This window comes from Thalassophryne amazonica, chromosome 5 (assembly GCF_902500255.1).
Source record: "Thalassophryne amazonica chromosome 5, fThaAma1.1, whole genome shotgun sequence".
NCBI lineage: Eukaryota > Metazoa > Chordata > Actinopteri > Batrachoidiformes > Batrachoididae > Thalassophryne > Thalassophryne amazonica.
The window spans coordinates 120,446,729-120,474,010 of NC_047107.1; the positions used below are offsets into that span (position 1 = coordinate 120,446,729).

A 27,282-nucleotide genomic window follows, 5' to 3' on the forward strand; every position below is an offset into this window, starting at 1 on the left:
CAGACCACAACACCTGTCTGAGATCAGGGTCTGGAAGGAACAGTTTCTGTGATTCTGCAGAACAAAAAAAGGCCAGCGAGCAGACAGACAGAATTATTCCAGAGATGGAAACAAAAACACAAGACAGAGATGAGTCTATTAGCACGGAGACATGGAGGAGGGTCTGGCATGAGACTGACACCTGGACACACAAGAACTTTGGTTTTTATGTTAATTTTAATGTAGCAGGACTTTATAATTATTCCACCTTCTTTAACTTCCAAACACACGTGAATAAAAGAAAACCAGACTGAATCACAGCATATCTCAAATTTCATTTCACTATCTATTGGTTGCAAGAAAATAAAGATTTTTGTGTAACTGCTCTCATACCTGTACACTTTCCTTCCTCTGTGTAGTAACCAGCCGGGCAGATGGACAAACAGCGGGCAAGGTGGAGGACGGACTTTGAGTCTCTGCAACTCTCACAGTGTTCAGGAGAACCGGAACACGACAGGCAGTCTGCATGGCACTGGACTGCAACACACACACACACACACATTTGATTAATTTCATTTACACATTTGCAATGGCAGTTCTAAAGAGGGGCAGGGGAGGCATGACACCCCCAACCCCCCATAACAACAAAATCAGTCCCACCTCCAGTCATCATAATGCAAACTCCCTGGAAACAGACTACTGCTGGTTAAACAAGAGCTGAAAGACGAATGACCTAAACTCACCCAAAACACCTCAAATGGTTTGTGGGAAACACCACGTAAAACATTTAAGTGGTGAAGGCCATCGTGCAAGAAGTCAACACAAATGCCAGCAGCGAAAGCATCTGGGAGGAATAATGCACTCAGCCAAAGAGGCTGCTTTCATCCGTTTGTTTTTTAAAAGGAAATTGTCTGAAAAAGGTGAGTGTTAATAGAGAAGATGACAAAGGTGCTGATCCACGTCCAGTATTATGAGCGTCTCTGGAGGCCCCCTGCTTTTATCTAAGAAAGGCTGAGCTGACTCCAGCACACACACACACACACACACACACACACACACACACACACACACACACACACACACTGCATAAGAATGTAGCAATTCATTCCAGTTTTTGTTCATTTTTGGCAAAAAAACAAAACAAAAACTTTTTAAAACACATATACACAATCTTCAATTGCTTACTCCAATAAAGGGTAATGGGGCGGGGGGGGGGGGGGGTGGAGCCTATCCCAGCACAAAATAAAAGACATCAGTCAAATCCTCTGATAATCTACTGTTGAATTACAGAGAAGGACTTTAAAATTTAAAGTCATCGCAGAAGAATAAATCGATGGAGTGTAATGTTTTTCTGGGTTTTGGTACGTATCTTGAAAAGTGTAAAATCTCATTAAAATGACAACATATCTGTCGGTGTGCAGTTCAGTTTGGGTCTACTGTGAAAATTGACCCCTCTCACAAGCATGGTCTTGGCCCCACCTCTCAAACAAGTTTCATGAGATAAAGGCACCTGTTGTGAAAACAAGAGTGTTCTTTGAAAAGAGTGAAAGAAATAACAGGTTTATTGTCAAATGAACAGAGAAATATATGGAGTTGTTGAATGACAGCGTGGAGGAGGACACTGGAGGACTGGACAGTAGGGAGTGAAACCAGGGGGGGCTGGTGGAGCTGGTGGTGGAGGCAGATCTGCAGGGAAACAAAACAAAGTATCAAACAAGAATCACAAGGGCTCAAGGAATGAAAACAGCTAAATACTCGGAACAAGTAAATTAGAGGCCAACTGTACCACACAGAAAGGGGAATAGCCTGGTGGCATCTTCCTGCTCAGCCAGGACTTAAGAAGATGTCGCTAATTACCGACAGGTGTGCTGCAGCCACAGGTGTTCCTTATAATCAGCTCCACTGGAGGGAAAGAGGGAACAAACAACACAGGAGAGAGGAAAACTGACCGCAACGCCAAACCACAACAGCACCCCCCCACCCCCCCACACACACACACATACACACACTCAAAGAGAGCCCACAGGTGAACAACCCAGAGCAACCAGGTGGGCCCTGTAGAAGTCTTGCATCAATGAGGGATCAAGAATCAGGCAGCGGGAGATCCAGGACCTCTTCTCAAGCCCTTAGCCAACCCAGGCCACCAAAAACAGAAGACCCCAGTGATGAACATCCAGCAGTTGCCGCATGGTGAAGGCCAGATGACCATCCATGAGATGGGTGGGAGCAGGGGAACCAGCCAGAGGGCACAGAGGGGTGGCCCTGACTGGACATAGGCAAGAGATGTAGAATGCAGGATGAATGCAGAGAGTGCGGGGTAGGTGAAGACTAAATGCCACCAGGTTGACAATGCGGTTGATTACAAACTGACCCAGGTGCCATGGAGCCAGTTTGCTGCCTTCCACCTTCAATGGGATGAAGGGACAGCTAGCTCCTCCTCTTCACCTGGAAACAGAGGAGGCTGATAACCCCGGGAGCACTGAACATGTGTGTCCTGTGGTCATGTTCACCTGGGAGTTGTGCACATATTCTATCCAGGGCAAATGGTCGCTCCAGGTTGCAGGGTGGTTGGCTATGACACAGCACAAGGAGGATTACAACTTCTGATTGACCGCTCTGCTTGCCCACTCGTCTGGTGATGAAACCTACACGACAGACTCACAGTTGCTCCCAGGTCATTGCAGAAGGACTTCCAGACCTGGGAGATGAACTGGGGCTCCTGGTCTGAGGCAACTTCCAGTGGAAGGTTGCCTAACCTAACTTCACCTAAATTCTGGGTCTTTTAGTGAAGCTTAGGGCTAGCGGCCAGCAATCACCTTAGTATTTCTTCTGTTTTTCTTGTTGATTAATGCTGGCAAATATTACAGTATTACAGTACAGTATTTTTTGTCTTTCTGATGCCTGATTCTGTTTTTTCTCTGTTTAACGTGCAGCTCCATCCAGAGATGGGAGTTGTGTTTGTGTTGGCGACCCTCCTGTCCTGTGCACCAACAGCAATTCTTGTATATTTGTCCGTGAATTGTTCTGTGAATTATTTCTGTAATTTATGTTTGTAGCATGGCCCAAGCAGAGGGTCACCCCTTTGAGTCTGGTCTGCTTGAGGTTTCTTCCTCAGAGGGAGTTTTTCCTTACCACTGTTGCTCTGGGGGTTGGTAAGGTTAGACCATACCTGTGTGAAGTGCCTTGAGGCAACTCTGTTGTGATTTGGGGCTATATAAAGGAAAATAAATTGAAATAAATTAAATTGAAATTGGAAAGCCATGGAGATGTTAGACATGGTGGACCAGGAGGTCTGCAGTTTCACTGGCTGACAAGAGCTTCAAGAGAGGGATGAAGTGGAAAACCTTGGAGAAGCGGTCAGCAATAGTGAGGATGACAGTGTGTCCTTGAGAGCGGGGAAGTCAAATAACAAAAACCAAACAGATGTGAGACCAGGGGCAATATGGAAGCAGTACAGGTCAGAGGAGTCCAGATTGTGGTTGGTGTGAAGACTTTCCCCTGTAACAAAGGGAACAAGACAAAATACAGTCCTTGCAGTCTGCAGACAAAGAGGGCCACCAGAAATGTTTCTTGACTAAGGATAAAGTGCGATGAATGCCGGGATGACAGGTTCAATTTAATTCAATTTATTTCATTTATATAGCAACAAATGACAACGAAGGTGCCTTAAGGCACTTCACACAAGTAAGGTCTAACCATACCAACCCCTAGAGCAACCACACAGGCAACAGTGGTAAGGAAAAACTCCCTCTGATGAGTGAGGAAGAATACTCAAGCAGACCAGGCTCAAAGGGATGACCCTCTGCTTTGGCCATGCTACCGACACAATTGACAATACAAATATACAGGAAATTTTGGGAGTCCATGTTGCTGCACAGGACGGGAGGCCTGCAAAAGAAGACACCCACTCCCATCTCTGGCTGGAGCCACACCTCAAACAGAGAGAAAAAATAGAATCGGGCATCAGGAAGATGTCAAGGTAAGTTTAAATTAATTAATTAAAGCTGCAAAACCTTGAGATACTGCAGAGGGAGGAACAAACCACCTGGGTCAGGATACTATTGGTGGGCTTCCTGAATCAGTCTTTCAATGTCACAGGTGACAGGGAAGGATGGGTTCTGGGTACCTAGGGTCTGCATCCAAGTTAAAATGGTGAGAGAGGGCATCTGGTTTGCCATTCTTGGATCCGGGTCTGTAAGTGATAATAAAATAAAACCAGGCAAAAAAAGGGCCCACCTGGCTTGGCATGGGTTCAGTCTTTTGGTGGCTTGGATCTGTCCTGACTATAAACGGGATAGTAGACTGCTCCAGCCAGTGCCTTCATTCCTCCAATGCATCCTTAGTGGCTTACAGCTCCCTTTTTCCCACATCGTAATTAGCCTCAACCAGGGACAGATGGCAAGAAAGAAATGCACAGGGGTGGTTTATTGTCAGGCCCTTCCTGGGAAAACACAGCTCCGATCCTGCAGTCAGAGGCATCAAACTTCACAATATGTTGGTGGCTGGGATCAGGTTGTAAGGATCTGGAGGCAGTGGTGAACAGTTGTTTTAAATGCTTGCTCAGCAGCAGGTGTCCAGGAAAACAGAATCTTAGGTGAGGTCAGTGCCGTTAATGGAGCAGCTACTTGACTGTATTTTTGAATGAACTTGCAGTAGAAATTTGCAAATCTGAGGAACTGTTGAAGCTGTATGAAGGTGGCTGGATTAGCCATTCACTGACTGCCCTGATTTTGTCTGAGTCTGGCCTTATCTTCCCTTGTTCGATGATGAACTCTAAAAAGGCAACGGATGGTAAATGGAAGGCACACTTCTTGGCCTTAATGAATAACCGATTCTCCCACAGCTGCTGGAGGACCTGATGAAGGTGTATTTGATGTTCTTAGAAAATATATCATCCAAAGAGTAGACCAGGACGAATCCATTGAGAAAGTCCAGCAGGACATCATTAACCAACACCTGGAATGTGTCAGAAGCATTGGTAACCCCAAAGGGTACAACAAGTAAAAATGTTCTTGGTGGGGTTAAACACGGTCTTCTACTCATCCCCCTTCCTGATGTGAACTAAGTGATGTGCATTGTGGAGGTTGAGTTGAGTAACCATGAACCATGAAGAGGTTCAAAAGCGGACATGAGGAGCGGAATGCGGTACCTGCTCTTGACAATCTTGTTTATTTCCCTGTAGTCAAAACATGGGTGAAGGGTGCCACCCTTCTTACCATCATAGAAGAAACCGGCACCCACTAGAGAGGTTGATTGTTGAATTATACCGGAGGACAGGGATTCCTGTATGTACTGCTCCATCAATTCAGGTTCTAACTGATTAAGGTTATACAACCTTCCTGATGGAAAGGTTGCCCCAAGGAATAAATCGATGGAGCAGTCACAAGGATAGTAAGGTGGTAAAGACAGGGCTTTATCTTTGCTGAAAACTGGGGCGAGGTCATGGTGAATGTGTGGAACAGAGGTCAAGTCAGGTGGACTGAAGTTTGAGGGTGACGTATCTGAGTCTACAACTAGAACCGTGGATCTTCAGCACTGGGATAGGCACCTCTCACTTCACTGACAAATTTCCCCAGTCAGCCAATCAACAGATGGGCTGTAGGTGATGAGCCAAGAGTGTCCTAATACTACTGGAATTGATGAGGAATAAACAAAGAACTGAATGCTTTCATGATGGCTACACAAAGTTACTAAATGGGGTGCAACAGTGTGGTGGGTGATAGCAGAGAGGGGAGTGTCTTCTAGGGCTTTAACCCTGATGGGAGATGACAACTTCTCTGTGGGGATATTCAGTAGGGTAACAAGAGAGCTGTGTATGAAACTGCCCTCTCTCCCTGAGTCAATCAGTGCTGAAGTAGAAAATGTTTGTTTGTTCAAATGAATTACCACTAGCATTTGTGTCTTGAATGTCTGGTGACGAACAATGCTACTCAGATTCACCAGTAATCCATTACCTACTGGTGAGCACTGTCTTTTGGCCGAACTGGGCAATTCCGCAGGACTTATCCTTCAAGACTGTAATAATTGCAGTACTGCCCGGCATGAATTTGGCGTGCTCTCTCCTCTGATGTTAATTTGGATCTGCCAACCTGCATAGGCTCGTTGGCAGATGACGGCAGAGCTCCAGGGAGTGCACCTCCAATGGGGTGAGAGGCCAACTCTCTGTCGGTTGGTAAACATGCTCCACAATGCCAACATCCCAGCTGGACTCCGCTGCGAGGATGTGGAAATATACTGAATATTGTGCGATGCTTTGGACTCCTGGCAGAGGCAAAACAATTGTTCACAGCTTCGTTCTGGCAACTCCTGTGATGACATTGGTGCCAAGCTGTATCAGCTCTCTGCCCTTCCCTTGTACCACACTGGTGGAGTGGAGAGGGAGAACCTGCTGCATGGGCAACAGATGGCTCTCCAAACACTTTCCCCAGGCTTACGCCCTAGTGAGGCCACTCCAGACTCACCTCACAGCAACAATTACAACATGGGAAACAGCAGTGTACCGGTTATAAGCCTAACTCAAATGGCATAGAGTAGGGTGCCAGGGGTTGTTTCCGATGGTGGGAGATCATCATGTCTCACTGGATACTTAACGCCCACCTTAAGCTGGGCAGCCCCCAGCCATTAAGGTACTGTCCCACCACAGTCTGCCTGCTCCACTGGGTGCATGGGGCTTTAGGGCTCTTACCAGCCTGACCAGCATACTGTAAACTCTGCACCAGACAAACACAGAAGCATCAAGAAAAAGAAACCAGCACTTGGAGTGGGCTGCTGGAATGTTAGACCTATGACTCCTGGACTGTTGGCAGACCTCCAAGAGATCAATGATGCACAGAAGACGGCAGTGATCAACAATGAACTGCTGAGCCTTAGTGATGACATTGCCACACTGCAGGAGACTCGCCTGGCAGAATCCGGCACACTGTATGAGAAGTATTACACCTTCATCTGGAGGGGGAAGGCCGCAGATGAAACCAAAGAGCATGGAGTTGGCTTTGCCATCAGAAACTCTCTGTTGCAGATGATAGAGCCTGGTAAGGATGGAACAGAGCGAATCTACACCCTCCGTCTCCATACAACCGACGGACCCGTCACCCTCATCAGTGTGTATGCTCCCACCCTCTCCTCCCCACAGTATGTGAAGGATGAGTTTTATGATCAGCTGCAGACCATCATTCGTGAGACCCACAGCCAGGAACCCCTGGTGCTACTTGGTGATTTCAAGGCCAGAGTGGGCGCTGACCATGACTCCTGGTCCTCCTGTCTTGGGCCGCATGGTGTTGGCAGCATGAATGAGAATGGGCAACAGCAGCTAGAGCTGTGGATTCTCAATGAACTGTGCATCACTAACTCCTTCTTTCAGACTAAGGGACAGCTCAAGGCGTCGTGGTGCCACCCCCGCTCCAAACACAGGCACCAGCTGGACCTGATCATTACACGGCGATGTCACCTGCAGAATGTGTTGCTCACTCAATCCTACCACAGCACTGACTGCAACACCGACCACTCCCTCATCTGCTCCAAGGAAGTTGCAAGCCCCCAGGAAAGCCGCACATCAACACCAACTGCACGTGGTCCCGAGAGGTGTCCGAGTTGTTCTGCCAGTCCCTCAGAGACACCCTTCGCTCTGGCCCACCAGATGGAAATGCACAGCTGAGGTGGAGCTGTCTTCATGACACCATTCACGACACTGCCTTCTCTGTCTTTGGAAAGAAAATTAGGAAGTCCTTAGACTGGTTTGAATGCAATTCCATTGAGCTAACTGCTCTCACTAAGAAGAGGCGTTCGGCAGCACTGGACTACAAGCAGAACCCCTCCCAGACATCACTGCAGACTCTCAGAGCAGCCAGAAATGAGGTACGGAGGACAGCCAGCCGCTGCGCCAACGATTTCTGGTTACACCTGTGCGAGAGCATTCATCTTGCAGCTGATACTGGCAACATCGCCGGTGTCTATGATGGAATCAAGAAAGCCATAGGCCCGACCAAAAACAAAACAGTGCCACTCAAGACCACAACTGGCGAGAGCATCACAGATAGAGAAAGGCAGATGGAGTGATGGGTGGAGCATTACTCAGAGCTCTATAGTAGGGAAACTACCATCACCAGTGGCACTCTTGAAGACATAGAGAGCCTCCACATCATGGATGAGCTGGATGCCGTGCCTACTGTGGAAGAGCTGAGTACGGCTATTGACAGGCTACCCACCGGAAAAGCACCAGGCATGGACGGAATCCCACCGGAAATCATCAAATGTGGCAAAGACACTCTGCTTGACCAGCTGTATGAACTTCTCTGTCAGTGTTGGGAGAAAGGCGAGGTACCTCAGGACATGAGAGACTGCATCATCATCACTCTTTACAAGAACAAGGGGGATAGGAGTGACTGCAACAATTACCGAGGTGTCTCCCTCTTCAGCATCATCTGCAAGGTCTTTGCTCGGGTCATCTTGAACCACCTGCAGCAGCTGGCTGACAGAGTGTACTCAGAGTCACAGTGTGGCTTCAGATCCCAACGTTCCACAATCGACATGATCTTCTCACTGAGACAGCTGCAGGAGAAATGCCGAGAGCAGAGGCAGGCCCTTTACATAGCCTTTATTGATGTAACTAAGGCGTTTGACCTCGTGAGCCGTGACAGACTCTTCAAGGTTCTTGCTAAGTTTGGATGCCTTCCCAAGCTCCTTAGCTTGATCCAGTCTTTCCACACGGGCATGAAAGGCATCGTCCTGTTTGACCGCTCATCGTCTGAGGCCTTTCGTATGAACAGCGGCGTGAAACAGGAGTGTGTCCTCACTCCAAAATTATTCGGCATCTACTTTGCAGTGATGCTGAAGCGGCCCTTTGGCTTGTCGACCGAGGGAATCTATCTCCGCACCAGGTCAGATGGCAAGCTGTTCAGCCTGTCCCGACTGAAAGCAAAGACCAAAGTCCGCAAGGTTCTCATCAGAGATATGCTTTTTGGTGACAACGCTGCCCTAATAGCACACTCTAACGAGCAGTTGCAGTGCCTCATGGACAGCTTCTCAAGTGCCAGTTCAGGATTTAGTCTGACAATCAGCCTGAAAAAGACCAATGTGATGGCTCAAGGTGTTGACACTGCCCGATAAGCATCAGTGACTATGAGCTGCAGGTGGTCCAGGAGTTCACCAACCTTGGTTCCACTGTGACTGACAACCTCTCCATGGACCCCGAGATTGACAGACAGATCGGACAAGCATCGATCATCTTTGCCAGACTATCAAAGCGTGCATGGGAAAACCGCAAGCTGACAGCGCACATCAAGACTGCCATCGACAGGGCCTATGTCCTCAGCACCTTGCTGTATGGCAGTGAGTCTTGGACCCTGTACTCCAGGCAAGAGCGGAGACTCAACACCTTCCACATGCACTGCCTGTGGCGTATCCTGAACATCAAGTGGTCAGACAAGGTGATCAACAATGAGGTACTCGCCCACGCTGGACTCTCCAGTCTTTACACACTGCTTCGGCAGTGCTGTGTTCACTGGCTTGGACATGTTTCCCATATGCCTGATGGGAGGATCCCAAAAGATATGCTATACGGTGAGCTTGCCTCTGGCAGCCATGTGCAGGGACGCCCCATCTGCATTTCAAGGACGCATGCAAACGAGACATGAAGGCGCTCAAGTTGGACCCAAACAACTGGGAGCAGGCTGCCACAGATAGAGGCAGGTGGAGGAAGGAGCTGCACCAGGGTCTCCAGACTGGCGAACCTAAACTCCAGCAGGCAGCCAACGACAAGCGTGCTCGTCGCAAGCTCCACCAGGCTACACGCCCCAGTGATCCGACAACCTTCAAGTGTAGCCACTGTGGCAGAGACTGCCACTCCCGTATCGGTCTCTACAGCCATACCAGGAACTGCTTCAGCTACAACTGACACCATACGGACCCTTACCAGGCACATTTCCATGGTCTTCTGAGACCAAAGGATGCCAGAGAGACTTCCAGGAGGTGGGTCGAGCTGGATTTGAGCAGAATTCACAGAGGTCTGAACGCAAATGTGGCTAAAATGTGGGCAGCTCTGGGATTATGACATCAAACTTCTTCACTACACCCCTGAACCCACAGTGTCCACTGTGGCGGCACTCAGAGCGGCTGCAATGGTGAGGACAGCAAACAACCTTCTTTCTCTGCGGCACCTTCTCACCAAGAAAATCCACCATGTGTTGTGTGTTACCTTTCATGTGTCAAACACACCTGTGCTCCCACGTCCAGATCCACACACCCGCACTCACACGTCCAGATCGCACAACCACACTCACACATCCAGATCCCACACCCGCACTCACACATCTAGATCCACACGCCCGCAGTCACAACATCCAGATCCACAAGCCCGCGCTCCCACGTCCAGATCACACACACACACACACACACACACACACACACACACACACACACACACACACACACACACACACACACACACACACACACACATCCAGATCACACACCCGCACTCACACGTCCAGATCACACACCCGCACTCACACATCCATCATCCACATGCCTGCGCTCCCATGTCCACATCCACACACCCGCGCTCCCACGTCCAGATTACACACACACTCACACATCCAGATAACACACCTGCACTCACACGTCCAGATCACACATCCGCACTCACACGTCCAGATCACACACCCGCACTCACACATCCAGATACACACGCCTGCGCTCCCACGTCCAGATCCACACACCCGCGCTCCCATGTCCAGATCACACACACACACACACTCACACATCCAGATAACACACCTGCATTCACACCCGCACTCACACGTCCAGATCACACACCTGCATTCACACATCCAGATCACACACCCGCACTCACACATCCAGATCTACATGCCTGCGCTCCCACTTCCAGATCACACACCCGCACTCACACATCCAGATCACACACCCGCACTCACACATCCAGATCGCACGCCCGCACTCACACATCCAAATCTCCACACCCGCACTCACACATTCAGATCTACACACCCGCACTCACACATCCAGATCCACACACCCGCTCCCACGTCCAGATCACACGCCCACGCTCCCACATCCAGATCACACGCCCACACTCCCACGTCCAGATCACACACCCACGCTCCCACGTCCAGATTCACACATGCCCACACTCACACATCCAGATCACACACGCCCGCACTCACACATCCAGATCACACACGCCCGCACTCACACATCCAGATCACACACGCCCGCACTCACACATCCAGATCACACATGCCCGCACTCACACATCCAGATCTACATGCCTGCGCTCCCACATCCAGATCACACACCCGCACTCACACATCCAGATCACACACCCGCACTCACACATCCAGATCGCACGCCCGCACTCACACATCCAAATCTCCACACCCGCACTCACACATTCAGATCCACACACCCGCACTCACACATCCAGATCCACACACCCGCTCCCACGTCCAGATCACACGCCCACGCTCCCACATCCAGATCACACGCCCACACTCCCACGTCCAGATCACACACCCACGCTCCCACGTCCAGATTCACACATGCCCACACTCACACATCCAGATCACACACGCCCGCACTCACACATCCAGATCACACACGCCCGCACTCACACATCCAGATCACACACGCCCACACTCACACATCCAGATCACACACGCCCGCACTCACACATCCAGATCTACATGCCTGCGCTCCCACATCCAGATCACACACCCGCACTCACACATCCAGATCACACACCCGCACTCACACATCCAGATCGCACGCATCGCACTCACACATCCAAATCTCCACACCCGCACTCACACATTCAGATCCACACACCCGCACTCACACATCCAGATCCACACACCCACTCCCACGTCCAGATCACACGCCCACGCTCCCACATCCAGATCACACGCCCACACTCCCACGTCCAGATCACACACCCACGCTCCCACGTCCAGATCACACACGCCCGCACTCACACATCCAGATCACACACGCCCACACTCACACATCCAGATCACACACGCCCGCACTCACACATCCAGATCACACACCTGCACTCCCATGTTCAGATGACATGCTCGCGCTCCCACGTTCAGATTGCATCCATACTGTCATGTCCAGATCCACAAGCACACACTCCAGCACTCTCACTTCCAGATATATCTCTTTCAGCTTGAGCTGGATTGAGTTTGGATGCATGTTTAGGATGAACTGAATTTGAAAAACAGATCTGAACACTATCCAGCTAGAAAGCGAGCCAGATTGTCAGCCCGGTCTGAACGGGTTTCCGAGTTTGCCTTCTAACAAACACACCATCACATGTAAAAACGCCACCAAAATGACAGCCTGTTACCATTCACCAGAACTAAAGGTCACTTCTGTCAACATCCTGTTTCATCTCACAAATATTCCAAGCCATGAAGAAATTCTGTTTACAAGCATATAAAGCAGAAAATCTTCACACTCCAAAAGATTAAACCAGAGAATGTTTTTAACTGATAAGACATTAATGTTCGTCAAAACTTACACATTTTCTGTTGATCAGCAACTTTAGAAAGTGTTCCTTTTGCTACTGCAAACTGACAGAAAGTCTCAGTCATGCACACACTAACATTCAATTTCAGGCTAATTTTATCCAATATAGTTGGCAGATGCACAGACATTAGAGTGCGCTAACAGGCTCGCTTGCTCACTTTTACTCACTCACTCCCATTTAGACATTTTATGCAAATTCTGGCTGACAGATTTGACTCTGTGGGAAACCTTGGTTCATTAGAAGCAGAAATCACACACATACAAAATTCATGATTTTAAAGAAAATTTCATCCAGTACATTTGTCTCTGCAGTCAAACAGCATTAGCTGCGGAGGAACTTCCACGATGCAAAATATTTCCAGCCACCGTCTGTTGTTGGTGACTGCATGCCGGCAGACGAAGTGTTTTCTTTGCCCTCACTGGTTCTGCTTAGTCCAGCATACAACCAACAGACAGCGAACACAACCCGGCTGGTGTAAAGACTAAAAGACAGATTCTCAACAATTTAACTGGCAGCAGCTCATGACTGTGATATTTTCAGACACCCCGCTCATGTTCAGTTGGCTTCAAGTGAATGTAATGTATGTGTATGTGAATGTTTCGCAGTTGTGATTTTATAGTCTGACAAAAAGGCAATTCACCATCACTAGCAGTTACAGACGCTGCAGCTGAAGTCCATAAAATAGAGAACTGAGCAACTCAACTGTCAGTTTCAGTCTCCTCAGGTACTGCTGGAATGACTTTGTGGCAAACGAACCGACACATTGGAAGACTCAGGTGAGGATATTTTGGACATTTGGGGTGTTTCCGAACATGACCCAGACCTCAGCAGAGGGAAAAACCCAAGGACATGCCCACGCCTCTCCGACACATGGTCACTTTTCCTTCTGCCTGTCTCGTTGCTGTTCAGGACCAAGGATAATTCTGCGGTGTGGTGGATGTGACAGATCCCGTCCCTGATCTGACCTGCTTTCAGTTCTAGTTTGGAAATTAGAGGAGCAATCACTCAAGCGTAACCCTTCACCAAGATGCAGCAGGTCCTTTAACCATGTTGACCACAACACATTTCTAAGCTCTTGGTTTTGAAAAGTGCAGCGACACAAATTTAACTTGTTTTCCCAGGATCCAGACTGATACCCAAAGCAGTCTGAAAGAGCTGTTTTATATTTAATATTCCAAAATTCTACAAGAGTATCATTATTAATATGCATATGTCGCAGACATGAACGAACAAAGCTCGTCAGCATCTCACCATGTCATTTAGGTCCTTCAGACTTTATTTTGAGAAAATGCTTCAGGGAAGCACTGGCACGGCAAAAATCTTTCAGATTCTGGGGGGGGGGGCTCCACCTCTCCAACCCCCACCCCCACCTGCCTTTTAAAGCATTTTTCTTGATTTGCATCTCACATGCCTGGAAAAGCTCCTCGCCATCTAACTATGTTTCTTTAGGTCCTTCAGACTTTTTTCAGTAAAATGGTTCTTGGGAGCATAAGCATAACTAAAACCTTTCAGCTCCCCAGACCCCCCGCCTTTTTAAGCATTTTCCTTATTTTGCGTTTTGAGCTTCTGGAGGGGCTCTGCTCCCCATACCCCCCACCTTTTTAAGCATTTTTCCTTTTTTACAATGCAACTTGCAATGTACATGCAAGTTTGTGACAAGATGGCGCTGGTGTGTCTGTGTCGCCGCTTGGCTCTTCTCAGTTTTGTATGTTTTATGTTGATTTTAACATTTGTCATAAGGACTACTGACTCACTGCTGGTGTATAATCACCTGGAGCTGTTAAAATCAAAGATACAGTGCAATCGTGTGCCTTTTCGGATGCGAAGTGGTCTGATTCTTTCTATCTGGCGGATCTGCCTAAGTGCCTTCTTCGTGTGAAGGCGCCTTTGCCCAGAAAGCGCAAATGCCGCGGGGTGCGATCTGGCCGGCTGGTAAAGCTGAAAGCCTTGCTGGCACTTTCTCCTGATGTGGTGTGGTCTTCTTCTCTTCCACGGGACTACAGAGATTGTTTTCGCTGGTATGTCTCCCGACGCGAACTTGCTCCAGTCGGTGCTTGGCTGGTGCCCATTATTGGACTCCGGGAGGATGCCTGCGCGCTGCGCCCTCGCCGCATTTCTTTCCGGGGATTTGGTGGTGTGTCCCCGGCTAACCTCAGGCCGCTGAGCCGGGCAGCTCAGGCGGCTGACCTGGCAACGGCTTCTACGAGGTGTGCACTCGTCAATGCATGATCTGTGGTGAACAAGACTTTTATTTTGCAAGTTTTTTACTTCGCGCAGTTTGGATTTATTGTTTTTAACGGAGACTTGGATCAACATCGGTGAGTCATCTGCCTTCTCAGAGTTACTGCCTCCTGACTGTGGTTTTATAAGCAAACCAAGAGCTACCGGTCGTGGTGGAGGTATAGCGACTGTTTTAAAGAATTGTATTTATCACAAAGTGATGTTGGAGTGGTCCTTCTCCTCTTCTGAACTGAGCTGCTTTGAGCTGCGACAGACTGTCCCAGTGCTGTGTGCTGTCATATACAGACCGCCCAAATACAACAAAGACTTTATAGAAGAGTTTTCTCACTTTGTTGCTTCGATGGTGACACAAGATTTTAATCGTCTGGGATTTTAATGTACATGTCTGTTGTCCGTCAAAACCTCTGGCCAGAGAGTTTTTGGACTTGATCGCAGCTTTCAGTTTGACACAGCATGTCACTGGTAGCACACAAGTACACGGACACACGCTGGATATTATTTTATCTCTTGGTCTTCCTGTCCAAAATGTTGTTATTGGTGATGCTGTGTTCTCTGACCACAGCCCCATCATGTTTGATTTTAGTCTGGACATTGACATGACGATGCCTGTCGTGCGTCACGGGCATGTTATTAAGCCTGACACCGCTGCTGCTTTTATTCCTCTTTTTAGTGCATTTGAGCAGAATTTGTTAGATTCTCCTGCTTTTGGCACAGAACAGATGATGAACTCTTTTATTTCAACTTGCTCTGAGGTTCTGGATGTTGTTGCTCCCTGTAAAGTCATGCATTCTAAGCTTAAGCAAGAACCGTGGCTTAATGACATCACGCGTGCAGCTCAGCGTAACTGTCGGAGGGCAGAGCGCAGGTGGAAACAAGACCGTTTGGAAGTTTCAAAACAGATTCTTAAAGAGAGCTGGAATAATTATCAGAGGGTGGTTAAAGCTGAAAAAAATACGTATTTTTCAAAATTGATTTTAAACAATCTTGGCAAGCCTCGTATTCTTTTTAAAAAAATTGATTCTGTTTTTAATCCCAGTCCGTCCACTTTACTGGAAATCACAAGTGAAATGTGTGAAAAATTTCTCTACTTTTTTATTGATAAGGTTGATGCCATTAGGGCCAATATATCACCGTCCCCGGTGTGTCATTATGTAGCAAATCAGTGCTCGGGTGTTTTTAGTAACTTTCAGCCTGTGTCAATGACTGTGCTGACAGGAATAATTAGGAATCTAAAACCCTCTTCCTGTCCCACTGACCCGGTCCCCCCTCGCTTTTTTAAGGAGGTTTGGGACACCATTGGCTCTTTTGTCAGAGAAATTATTAATAGTAGTCTATCTTGTGGAATTGTGCCTTCCTTTTGTAAAAAAAGCTATTGTGGAGCCACTGATCAAAAAACTGGGTTTGGATCCCACGGCTTTTTCAAATTATCGACCTATCTCTAAGTTACCGCTTGTGTCGAAAATTTTAGAGAAATGCGTCTTTGCACAGTTGCAGCCTTTTTTAGATACAAATGGCATATTGGATCCACTTCAGTCAGGGTACAAAGCATTTCACAGCACTGAGTCTGCACTTTTAAAGGTTTTTAATGATCTCCTTTTAACAACTGATTCTGGCAGTTCAGCCATTTTAGTGCTTTTAGACCTCACTGCAGCTTTTGATACAGTTGATCACGCAATTCTTTTAGACCGCCTGAGAGACTGTGTGGGTGTCAGGGGGACTGTTCTGGAGTGGTTTAGGTCGTACCTGTCAGAGAGGTCTTTCTCCGTCAGGCTGGGGGACTCCACCTCGTCTCCAGCCTCTCTTCATTGTGGAGTCCCCCAGGGTTCTATCCTGGGACCCATCCTCTTTGCTCTTTATCTTCTCCCACTCAGAGAGATTTTAAAAAAAATGACATGGCGTACCATTTTTATGCTGATGATTGTCAAGTCTAAATGCCTATCGCTAAAAACAGCCTTTGCCCCCTGACACCCCTACTCGACTGTCTGTGTGACGTCAGGGCTTGGTTGTCACAGAATTTTTTGAAACTTAATAAGGGCAAGACAGAGGTTATGTTGTTTGGAAGTGCCCTCGTTGACTTGGGACCTCTTAAGGATTTTGTACGTCTTGGTGTCACGATAGACAGCGATTTTAAATTTGATAAACAAATCAATGGTGTTTTGAAATCGTGCTTTTATCATCTTCGTCTTTTATCAAAGGTAAAACCGTTTTTATCTTTCAACCTTTTTGAACAAGTTGTGCACTCTTTTATTTCAAGTCGTCTGGACTACTGTAACGCACTTTATTTCGGCATTAGCCAACGGGCTCTTTCCCGGTTGCAGTTAGTCCAGAACACTGCAGCACGACTTTTAACAGGAGCCTGGAAGCGTGAGCACATAACCCCAATTCTTGCATCTTTGCACTGGCTTCCTATTAATTTTAGAATTGATTTTAAGATTTCATTGTTTGTCTTTAAAGCTTTGAATGGAATGGCCCCTCAGTATATCACTGACCTCCTACAAATTTACTCTCCGGCGCGTGCTCTGAGGTCTGAGGGCCATTTCCAGCTCGTGGTACCCAAGACAAGACTTAAAACCAGGGGGGACAGGGCTTTTTCTGTGGCTGGCCCCAGACTTTGGAACACTATGCCCCTCCATGTCCGAACAGCCCCCACAGTGGAGTGTTTTAAGTCTCGTCTGAAGACCCACTTTTATTCTCTGGTTTTTAACACAGCGTGAGTTGTGTGGTCCTCTGTTTTATTGGTTTTGTTTTTATTTTGGTAGATTTTATCGGTTTTATCTTTTGTATGCTGTATGTATTTATTTATCTTGCACATTTTAGTTATTTTTATTGTTAATTTTCTTATTTTTAATTTATTTCTTGACTACTGGGGTTTTATCTATTGTGATTCTATTGTATGTGCAGCACTTTGGAACATTTTTGTTGTTAAATGTGCTATATAAATAAAGTAGATTGGATTGGATTGGATTTTTGCCTTTCAGCTGACCCCCCTAATTACAGCCCTCTTAACCCCCTGCCACTTTAAGCATTTTTTTTAATGTAGATGTAAATTAATATTCAAAGTTTTCAGCTAGTTGACAGTAGGGCTGTACAATATGGCCAAATGATCATATCTCAATATTGTCATATCAGTATGATATACAATATGACTATGATTTGACACAAAGTGCAGCAACAGTGAAAATTACACATTCTTAAACAAAACAGTAATAATACCACACTCATTTTGCACTCATCATAAGGTTAGGATACTGTGCCCTCCAAAAGTATTGGAACACTTGGAATTTCACACATTTTAATTTGTTCATGCCATTTAAATACAAGAAATACAAAAAAAAAAAAAAAAAAAATCTGAAATTATCTTCCTCAAACTCAAACTGAAAGCCAATCTCTAAAACTTGATAAAACCTGTAAATAATAATCAGTTTTATTTTAAGTTTTCTTCAGACAAGTCAGGGGATGGAAACATAAACATTTCAAAATCACTGAATATGTCTTGGACTTTATTTACATCAATTATGAAGAAATACATATGTTTCTTTCACCAAAACATCAATTCTGGGCTTTCATTTCAAATGTACTGTTGTGAAAGTGTAATGACACGGACCCACAACAGGGGGCGTAAATGAACAGACAATAGATGAGCCAAAAATACAACACTTTACTGTTGTGAAGTGTGCACAACGAAATACAGAAAAATACAGAATTTGGACAGAGTCAAATGTACTAAGGTGATGTGTGGGTAGGCTCGAGGATAGAAGACGTCCGTCCAGAGAAGAGCCGGATCCCACACGATTTCCAATGCCACCGAACCCGGAGAATACTGGAGCCGCCAAGTTCCGAGTCCCCAGGTGGCCACCGTCTCCGGCTGTCGGATCTGGTACTGCTGGCAGGAAGCAGAAACAGTTATGTGTGGGTGTGTAAACACCCAGCAAATACAAGCAGCGACAGTTCCTTAATGGTGGGTAAGACACCTCCACCTCCAAAACAGGAACACAATAACGAGTACAGTAGCACCTACTGAATACGGCTGAGAGTTTTACTTCCAAAGGCAAACGATATCTCAGCAGCGGGGTGGAGATGTCTTCCAGCTTATATGGAGTGGTTGATGAGTTGATGATTGGTGACAGCTGTCAGGAGTTAATGAGTGACAGCTGTCACTCTCGGCTGTCCTGTGAGGCGGCAGCGCCCTCTCGTGCCTGAAGCCCGCACTCCAGGCAGGGCGCCCTCTGAATGGTGGGCCAGCAGTACCTCCTCTTCAGCGGCCCACACAACATGTACTTTCTGTCAAATTGTATCTGAACTTTCAGGTCTTCTTTTTAAGAAAATCCTCCTCTACATCTCTTCATCAGGAAGCTGGATTTTAGATTTTTAATTAATTTATATCAGGTTGTAGGGGTTTTGCTTTCAGTTTATGTTAAGGAAGATCATTTTAGAAAAAAAATGTATTTGAAATGGAATAAACAAATTAAAATGTGTGAAATGCCAAGTGTTCCAATACGTCTGAGGGCAATTGAGAAACACTGAGGAGCAGCATCTTACATCTCTTATAGTGCAGCAAAGAAAACATTTAGAGTGGAATCCTGCAAATGGTGATACAAACGTCAAATTTGGCAAAAACACTCCATAGACATTAACTCTTTTGAAAAAAACTGACTGGCCAATTGAAGAATTACACAGGGGTCAAAATTAAAAGATGCTCCAATCATACTGAAAACTACCTGCCTGATCATAAAGATTCCAAAAAGGTATAGTTTGGACTAACTATTACTGAATGTTATGGAGTTATGAGGTAAAACCTTGTCTGACCTCATTCAAGCATTCAGCACTGTCAAAACTATTCCATTTATTAATCTTATTAACTCCAACCACTAATTTGCATCACTTTTTACCCAAATTAGAGCAGCTCTTTACCTTTTGGCCCCTGTACAAAACTCAAACTGACCTTTGTCACCATTCATTCAATTTTTTTTTGTAAGTGTAATGTCTAAGCTGTATTTGTGCTGAATTTGATGCATGTATCACCATTCTAGAATAGAATTTAAAATTCTTCTTCTTACTTATAAGGTTTTGAATAATCAGGTCCCATCTTATCTTAGGGACCTCGTAGTACCATATCACCCCAATAGAGTGCTTCGCTCTCAGACTGCAGGCTTACTTGTAGTTCCTAGGGTTTGTAAGAGTAGAATGGGAGGCAGAGCCTTCAGCTTTCAGGCTCCTCTCCTGTGGAACCAGCTCCCAATTCAGATCAGGGAGACAGACACCCTCTCTACTTTTAAGATTAGGCTTAAAACTTTCCTTTTTGCTAAAGCTTATAGTTAGGGCTGGATCAGGTGACCCTGAACCATCCCTTAGTTATGCTGCTATAGACGTAGACTGCTGGGGGGTTCCCATGATGCACTGTTTCTTTCTCTTTTTGCTCTGTATGCACCACTCTGCATTTAATCATTAGTGATCGATCTCTGCTCCCTCCACAGCATGTCTTTTTCCTGGTTCTCTCCCTCAGCCCCAACCAGTCCCAGCAGAAGACTGCCCCTCCCTGAGCCTGGTTCTGCTGGAGGTTTCTTCCTGTTAAAATGGAGTTTTTCCTTCCCACTGTAGCCAAGTGCTTGCTCACAGGGGGTCGTTTTGACCGTTGGGGTTTTACATAATTATTGTATGGCCTTGCCTTACAATATAAAGCGCCTTGGGGCAACTGTTTGTTGTGATTTGGCGCTATATAAAAAAATTGATTGATTGATTGATTGATTGATTGATTGATTTGAAGGATTGTTTCAGTTATCTACTGCACTAATAAGCCAACAGAGCATGAACCAACTGCTGTCTGTTAGCTTAAACATGTGTATATAAGATCCCCCGAATTAAAGGAGAAATGCTGCTTTTAACAACCTGGACCTCATTTCTGGCATACAATACGGTCGTTTACTCACCAATATAAGTTTGGTGTGATTAGAAGTCAATAGTTCAAACAACATGTTCAGTTCAAATCTGAGGCAAACATTTTTCTTCTTCTACTAAGGTGCATTAGAACTTTTTGTGGTACACAGCACCAACTACTGGACAGGAGGAACCTAGCAGTCAATGTGACTCACTAATTTCAAAATGCAGCTCTTTCAACTAGACGTGTGGTGCTGTGACATGGCAATCATCTGTGTCCAATCAGATTTCAGGGGAGTCCAGTGAAACTCCGGCCTCCGCTCTAGCTCCACCCATGCCAGGAAGTGTTCACCATTTGACATTTCCTGTTTCACTGTGACTGAAAATTTGGCACTTCCTGTTTGAGTGTGAGCTTGCCACTGAGTTCCCGCGAGATTCCATGGGATCTCGTCTGTCAATCCAGGGAGTGTTTGACATTTGAATATTTCCTGTTTTACTGTGGATTCAAAATTTGGCACTTCCAGTTTAGGACTGCCTGTACCATAAGCGAGCTTTGCGCCCCTGCACAACACTTCGCTCGTATTATTATTATTATTATTATTATTATTATTATTATTATTATTATTATTATTATTATTATCAAGATCATTGTAGTCATTCATGGAAAATTGATCAAATTATTCTTTAAAGAGTTCCTGGATCTGGAGCTACACCAAATTTGAAACAATTCTTTCTCATCTCATGCTGTACTGCTGAATCAAGAGCTGTTACATCTGTCAATCAGTGTTTGAGCAGGAGGTGATGGTGATGGTCTAGTGGTTAAGCATTGGGCTTGAGACCTGAAGATCTTCGGTTCAAACCCCAGCCTGACCGGAAAATCACTAAGGGCCCTTGGGCAAGGTCCTTAATACCCTAGTTGCTCCCAGTGTGTAGTGAGCGCCTTGCACAGCAGCACCCTGACATCAGTGTGTGAGTGTGCCTGTATGAATGGTTGAATGTGGTGCATAATTGTAAAGCATTTTGATCATCTGATGCAGATGGAAATCACTATATAAATGCAGTCCATTTACCATTTATAAGCAATTTTAGTAACAACCAGTTAACAGTCATGAATAAAAACTTCCTTACCTGAGGTAAAAATGACACCATTTCATTTTAGGTTGGAATGCTAGAGTAGAATTTCTCTATTTTACATCCATCCAAATGTAAGTGGTTGGTTTTGAACTGTTGATTAGACAGAAATTGGATATTAGGAAACTGCAACTGCCTGTTTAGCATCATTTTCTGACATTAACCCTCTGGGGTCCATGGACTCACTGGCACATCCAGGTTATTTTACTATACCTTTAGAAATTACCCCTTTAAAGTAGTTATATATAGTATAATACCCTTGTGTTCCATATCAAAATGTTCAGAGCAATCTGAGTTTTCTAAATGCAACACACATATCTGTCTGTACCACTGTGTTAAAGCTGTAACCTGGCTTCTAAAGATAAAAATAATGGCATGTTCAGAAATACTTCAAATCTTTCCTTAAAATACACCTTTATCCGTGTGGACGAACTGCTTTGGTGTTAGAAATTTTGTTTACCAACGTCTTTGGGTCACAAACAGAGTGTCATATATGGAAACGCTTTTCAATCAATGCATAATAAATTTCTAAAAATACAATATGTGCCTGCAGTACAGCAGCACCAATATATAAAATCCCTCACTTACAGAAAGTCTGATGTTTATGTTGCTGAAATCCTTCACTGAAAATTCCAGACTGACACACTCTGCAGCCATTGTAAGCACACAATGGCACTGATGTTGCAGGACCCTGCGATCTGCCATCGTGATTAACACTGATTAACACTGTTGTATAAGTTGCCTGAACAGAGTTCTGGGTGGTGCATTCATGTGTTGCTGTAAATAATCAACAAAGGAATTTCACATTCTGCTGCATATTAGAAAGGTGAAGGAAAATAAATACATCTCAGTCTTTGCAAAGTATATTTTCTATAAGGCAGTAAGAGGTTTATTCCAATGGTGGACGAATGACATACGTACAATAACAAACCACTGGCCTATAGAGGACACTCTATCCACTGATATTGGAATGTTTTAAGTTTTACTTTTTGCAGTTTGTTCTAAACTTTCAACCCAGTTCATTAGCTAGCGTTCAAGATTGAGCATTTTAGTGGCAATCATAGTCAAGTGTCAGTTCTGTCATTGGTCATGCTTTGCTGTTTTGCTTTGCTCTCAACCTTGTTCTGTTTTCTGGTGTTATTATCTGGTATTCTTTCCCTGGGTGTTTTCTCCCCTTTATTCTGCCCTGAGTACTATTCTCTGGCTAATTCTTCATCATTGTAATCATTTTCTGGCACTTTTAGTTCAACGTTCAGTCTGTATTGCTTTCAGGAAGCTTTCCTGTTTCTGCCCTTCCAGTCTCACATGTTTCTGTACTTCCGGGTTTGACTGTTTACTCACATATTTAACTAGGTTTAGAGTGCTACCTTATTGCCAGACTGAATTAAATTCCTCCTGCTCTCTAGCATTCATATTGCAGTGATAACCTCCAGTATTTTGAGTTCTTGTTCCAGACCTTTACTGCTGTTCTGTATTCCTGATTTTTGCTGGCTGCTATGAACTGAGTGCCTGGTACGAAAAGTCTTTGTTATTGACCTTTGCATAGTTCTTTTGTTTGTTTGTTTGTTTTTGCCCGACCTGTTGGCTGCTGTTGACCAAGCCTGTTTGTCTGCTGCTAAAAGTCAGCAAGCTGCTTTTGATTTACAATGTTTGGTACAATAACATTGCTTTTGCTTGCCTTCTATTGTGGTTCTCTGCATTAGGGGTCCATAGCTAATCAATAACTTCCAAGTTCACACAGGCTGTAGATTTCTTCCATTCTGTTTTTTGGCAATCCTGTTTTGCCAAGAGACAGGAGAGCCGCCTCAGAAGCAGAGGCTATGCCAATAAAAAGAAAGCGACAACACAATGGAGGAAATTGTGCATGTGCTTACAGGTGCTTTGAGCATTTTTTAGAAGCATAAATGCAATCTGAAGGGGTAAACAGTCAGGTTTCCCTAAAGTCAAACACGTGGAGCAGAAAGCGGCTGACAAAAAAGAAGGCATAATTTAAAGGAAGGTGTGTAATGTTAGTAACAAGAAAAAGATGACATTTTTGCTGTCTGGCTCTGGTTGGAAATCACAGCTTTTCACTATGGTAGTGCACGTCTCAAAAGTTAAAAACACAATTCCGAAACCCACTGCCAGAAAATACCTCTGGCAGCATCTGAGTTGCAGAATAAGCGAACGCTTGCTGCTGCTCGTCAAGCAACACACAGAGCTGTTTGTGCTTCATTGCACTGTGATTGCTACATTCATTACGGGACTCCAGAGAGTAAATAAAATGCTCAGTGTGTGTAGAAATGTGACTTTGCAATCTGATTAACATCATAACTGGAGGGGGACAGACAGAGAGGGAAAGAGAGAGAAGGTGAGAAATAGAAAAAGTGAGACAGTAACATGGAGACAGAACACTGGAAGTGCAGAGATAAGTGGGGACAGGTAAAGCAAAAATAAGGAGTTAGAATTTAAACCAAAACATGATTCTCAACTCTGTCTAGAGATTGCAGTAGCTAGCATTTCAGGCAACACATAAAAGAACATATCTTCAAATGCAACAGTGTTTTTTTTCCACATCAGGCTTTAGAACCAAGTTGCAGTTCCACCTGACTACCAGAAGTTGTGCACAGCTTGAAGGGAACTGGGAGTCCGAGAACTGCAGCATGAATGCACTGACAGATTTACCATATTTGTTGGACAACAAGTTACATTTTTACATCCGCCAAAGTTGTCATAAAATCATTGACATTTATTTTTTTTACGTATCTTCCCCTTTGCCTAGTTTGGCACCCAATCCTCCCAATCAGGTACACCACTCTGCAAAAGTTAGGAAAAGTCTTTTTAATTTATATTAGATTTTTTTTTCAAGGCGCTATGTACTGAACAAAAATATCAATACAACACTTTTGTTTTTGCTCCCATTTTTCATGAGCTGAACTCAAAGATCTAAAACATTTTCTATGTACACAAAAGACCTATTTCTCTCAAATATTGTTCATAAATCTGTCTAAATCTGTATTAGTGAGCACTTCTCCTTTGCTGAGATAATCCATCCCACCTCACAGGTGTGGCATATCAAGATGCTGATTAGACAGCATGATTATTGCACAGGTGTGCCTTAGGCTGGCCACAATAAAAGGCCACGTAGAGTGTTCAGTTTTATCACAATGCCACCGACGATGCAAGTTTTGAGGGAGTGTGCAATTGGCGTGCTGACTGCAGGAATGTCCATCAGAGCTGTTGCCCATGAATTAAACATTAATTTCTCTACCATACGCTGTCTCCAAAGGGGTTTCAGAGAATTTGGCAGTACATCCAACCGGCCTCACAACTGTAGACCACGTGTAAACACAACAGCCCAGGACCTCCACATCCAGCATGTTCACCTCCAAGATCATCTGAGACCAGCCACCCGGACAACTGCTGCAACAATCAGTTTGCAGAACCAAAGAATTTCTGCACAAACTGTCAGAAACCCTTTCAGGGAACCTCATCTGCATGCCTGTCGTCCTTATCAAGGTCTCAACCTGAATACAGCTCGTCGTCGTAACTCATTTGATTAACATTTGATGACGTCTGGCTGCTGATCAACTCTTTGTGAAGCAGATGTGTTGCACTGCGTTAGGAAAATGGTGGTCACACCAGATATCCCCCCCCCCCATTAAAGCAAAACTGCACATTTTTGAGTGGCCTTTTATTGTGGCCAGCCTAAGCCACTCCTGTGCAATAATCATGCTGTCTAATCAGCATCTTGATATGCCACACCTGTGAGGTGGGATGGATTATCTTGACAAAGGAGAAGTGCTCACTAACACTGATTTATGTGTTTATGTTTTATGTCTGTATTTTGTTTTCCAATAAGTCTACAAGTGTTTAATATCAAGATTTGTCTTTTATTATTCTCAAGAGCTAATGACTATTTTGTCCATATGGTTTAGCTTTCATGTGTAGAATTTTAATAAATTCATCAGACAGAGGAAACCACTCGTGTCTGAATATGCTTCACAGGAATTATACATTCTGAGGTACACACAGGCCCAAAATAATGTTTAAATGTGTTTTACAGAATATTTTATGTTATTTCTTGGAACTGTGATCCAATCTCCACTTCAGCTTGATTACAGACAGAAAAGCAGAGGAGTGTTGGCAGAAACACTGTCCTTCCTTTTTCTTACTTTTCCTTTACAGCTTAATTTCCCTCCATCTGCCATTCATCCACACTCCTTTGACCTCATACATGTCATCTCCTCGTCTCCTCTCTGAGAAAAATGCAGCAGAGAAATACTGGAGCCGAGCGAGAAGCAGGAGATAGAGCTACTTAGCACTGAATGTTCTGGCACTGACCAACTTCATTTCATTTGAGTGTTTATCTCTCTGCTCAGCTGCAGCAGAAATACACCAAATCTCCTCCGTACAGAACAGCGCAGGAGAAGCGCGTGTAGGCATTTCTACTGTCACCCTACGTCTTAACTGGCGCTGCACACAAGTCTTCCTTGAATGTTAAACAGTTGCAAACAAGTCAGCTTGTTTTGACATGAAAAGGCATCTTGTTTGCTTTGACGGCTGAGAGGAAATGAGAACCCAACACTTCCTCCCGAGGATCAGGTCACATGACACCAGAAGTTTAGCAGAAGGTTGAATGAACACTGAAATTTCCTCTGAGCCATAAGCAAGGCAAAACTCCTGAAGCACAATTTTAAAAGATGCCGCCGTGATTAACGGCCAGATTGCATGGAAACAACTGATCCGGAAGGTGTGGACGTGGGCGCAATTTTAACTGCACAGCTCCATTAGGACACCGAACAAAACTATTGTCACCTTGTGAAAGCAGAGGCGTATTGGTGTTTGGCAGAGATGCGTCAGTTTTGTCACCTCGCCTCTTTGGAAGAGGACAGAGACAAAAAGCACCTGCCAATTTGAGTGCTAGTGTAAGTTTGACCTCTGGCGGAGGGCTGGCTGCCTGCCACGATAAGACGAGACACCGCCAACAGTCAACATTAGGCTGGTGATTCACGGCAATTTTACACTCCGATCGGCACAGAAACAGAAGTAAACCATTTACTAACACAACATATCTTCTGGTGCCAGGTTTTCAGTCATCACACTCTTTATCTGTGAGAGCAAGCAGCAGAACCTGTTCCAATCCGTTCAGCGGATAAATATTGACAAGGGGATTAAAATCACTAAACTCAGATTCTGTTGGATCTCAATATGAAAAGCTAAACATTTCCCAACACCAAATGAGGTGACACTGTGTGCGTGTGTGTCTGCATGTGTGTTTTGTGTGTGTGTTGGTGTGTGAGCGTGTGTGCATGTGTGTGTGTGTATGTCTGTGTGTGCAATGTCTTTGATTGTTTTTGACTAATTTTCACCAATATTACAAGCCCACAAACACAGCCGGTCTATTGCATTGGCTCAGGGGAACAATGGCTCATAAAGGGATTTTTTTCCTCTTACAGTTTTTGTTTGTTTGTTGGATTAATACTATTTTGATACAATCACTGAAGCATTTAATGATAAATATTACAAAA

General features: G+C 45.1%; 1 protein-coding gene across 1 annotated transcript in view; it reads right to left on the bottom strand.

Annotated features, from left to right (window-relative positions):
* The window catches only part of fras1 (Fraser extracellular matrix complex subunit 1), a 786,018-nt gene that overhangs the window by 521,571 nt on the left and 237,165 nt on the right, over positions 1–27,282 (bottom strand). The window contains exon 12 of the mRNA XM_034171199.1: positions 373–516. Coding sequence (XP_034027090.1) covers positions 373–516 — 144 coding nt within the window. The remainder of the gene's footprint in view (positions 1–372; positions 517–27,282) is intronic.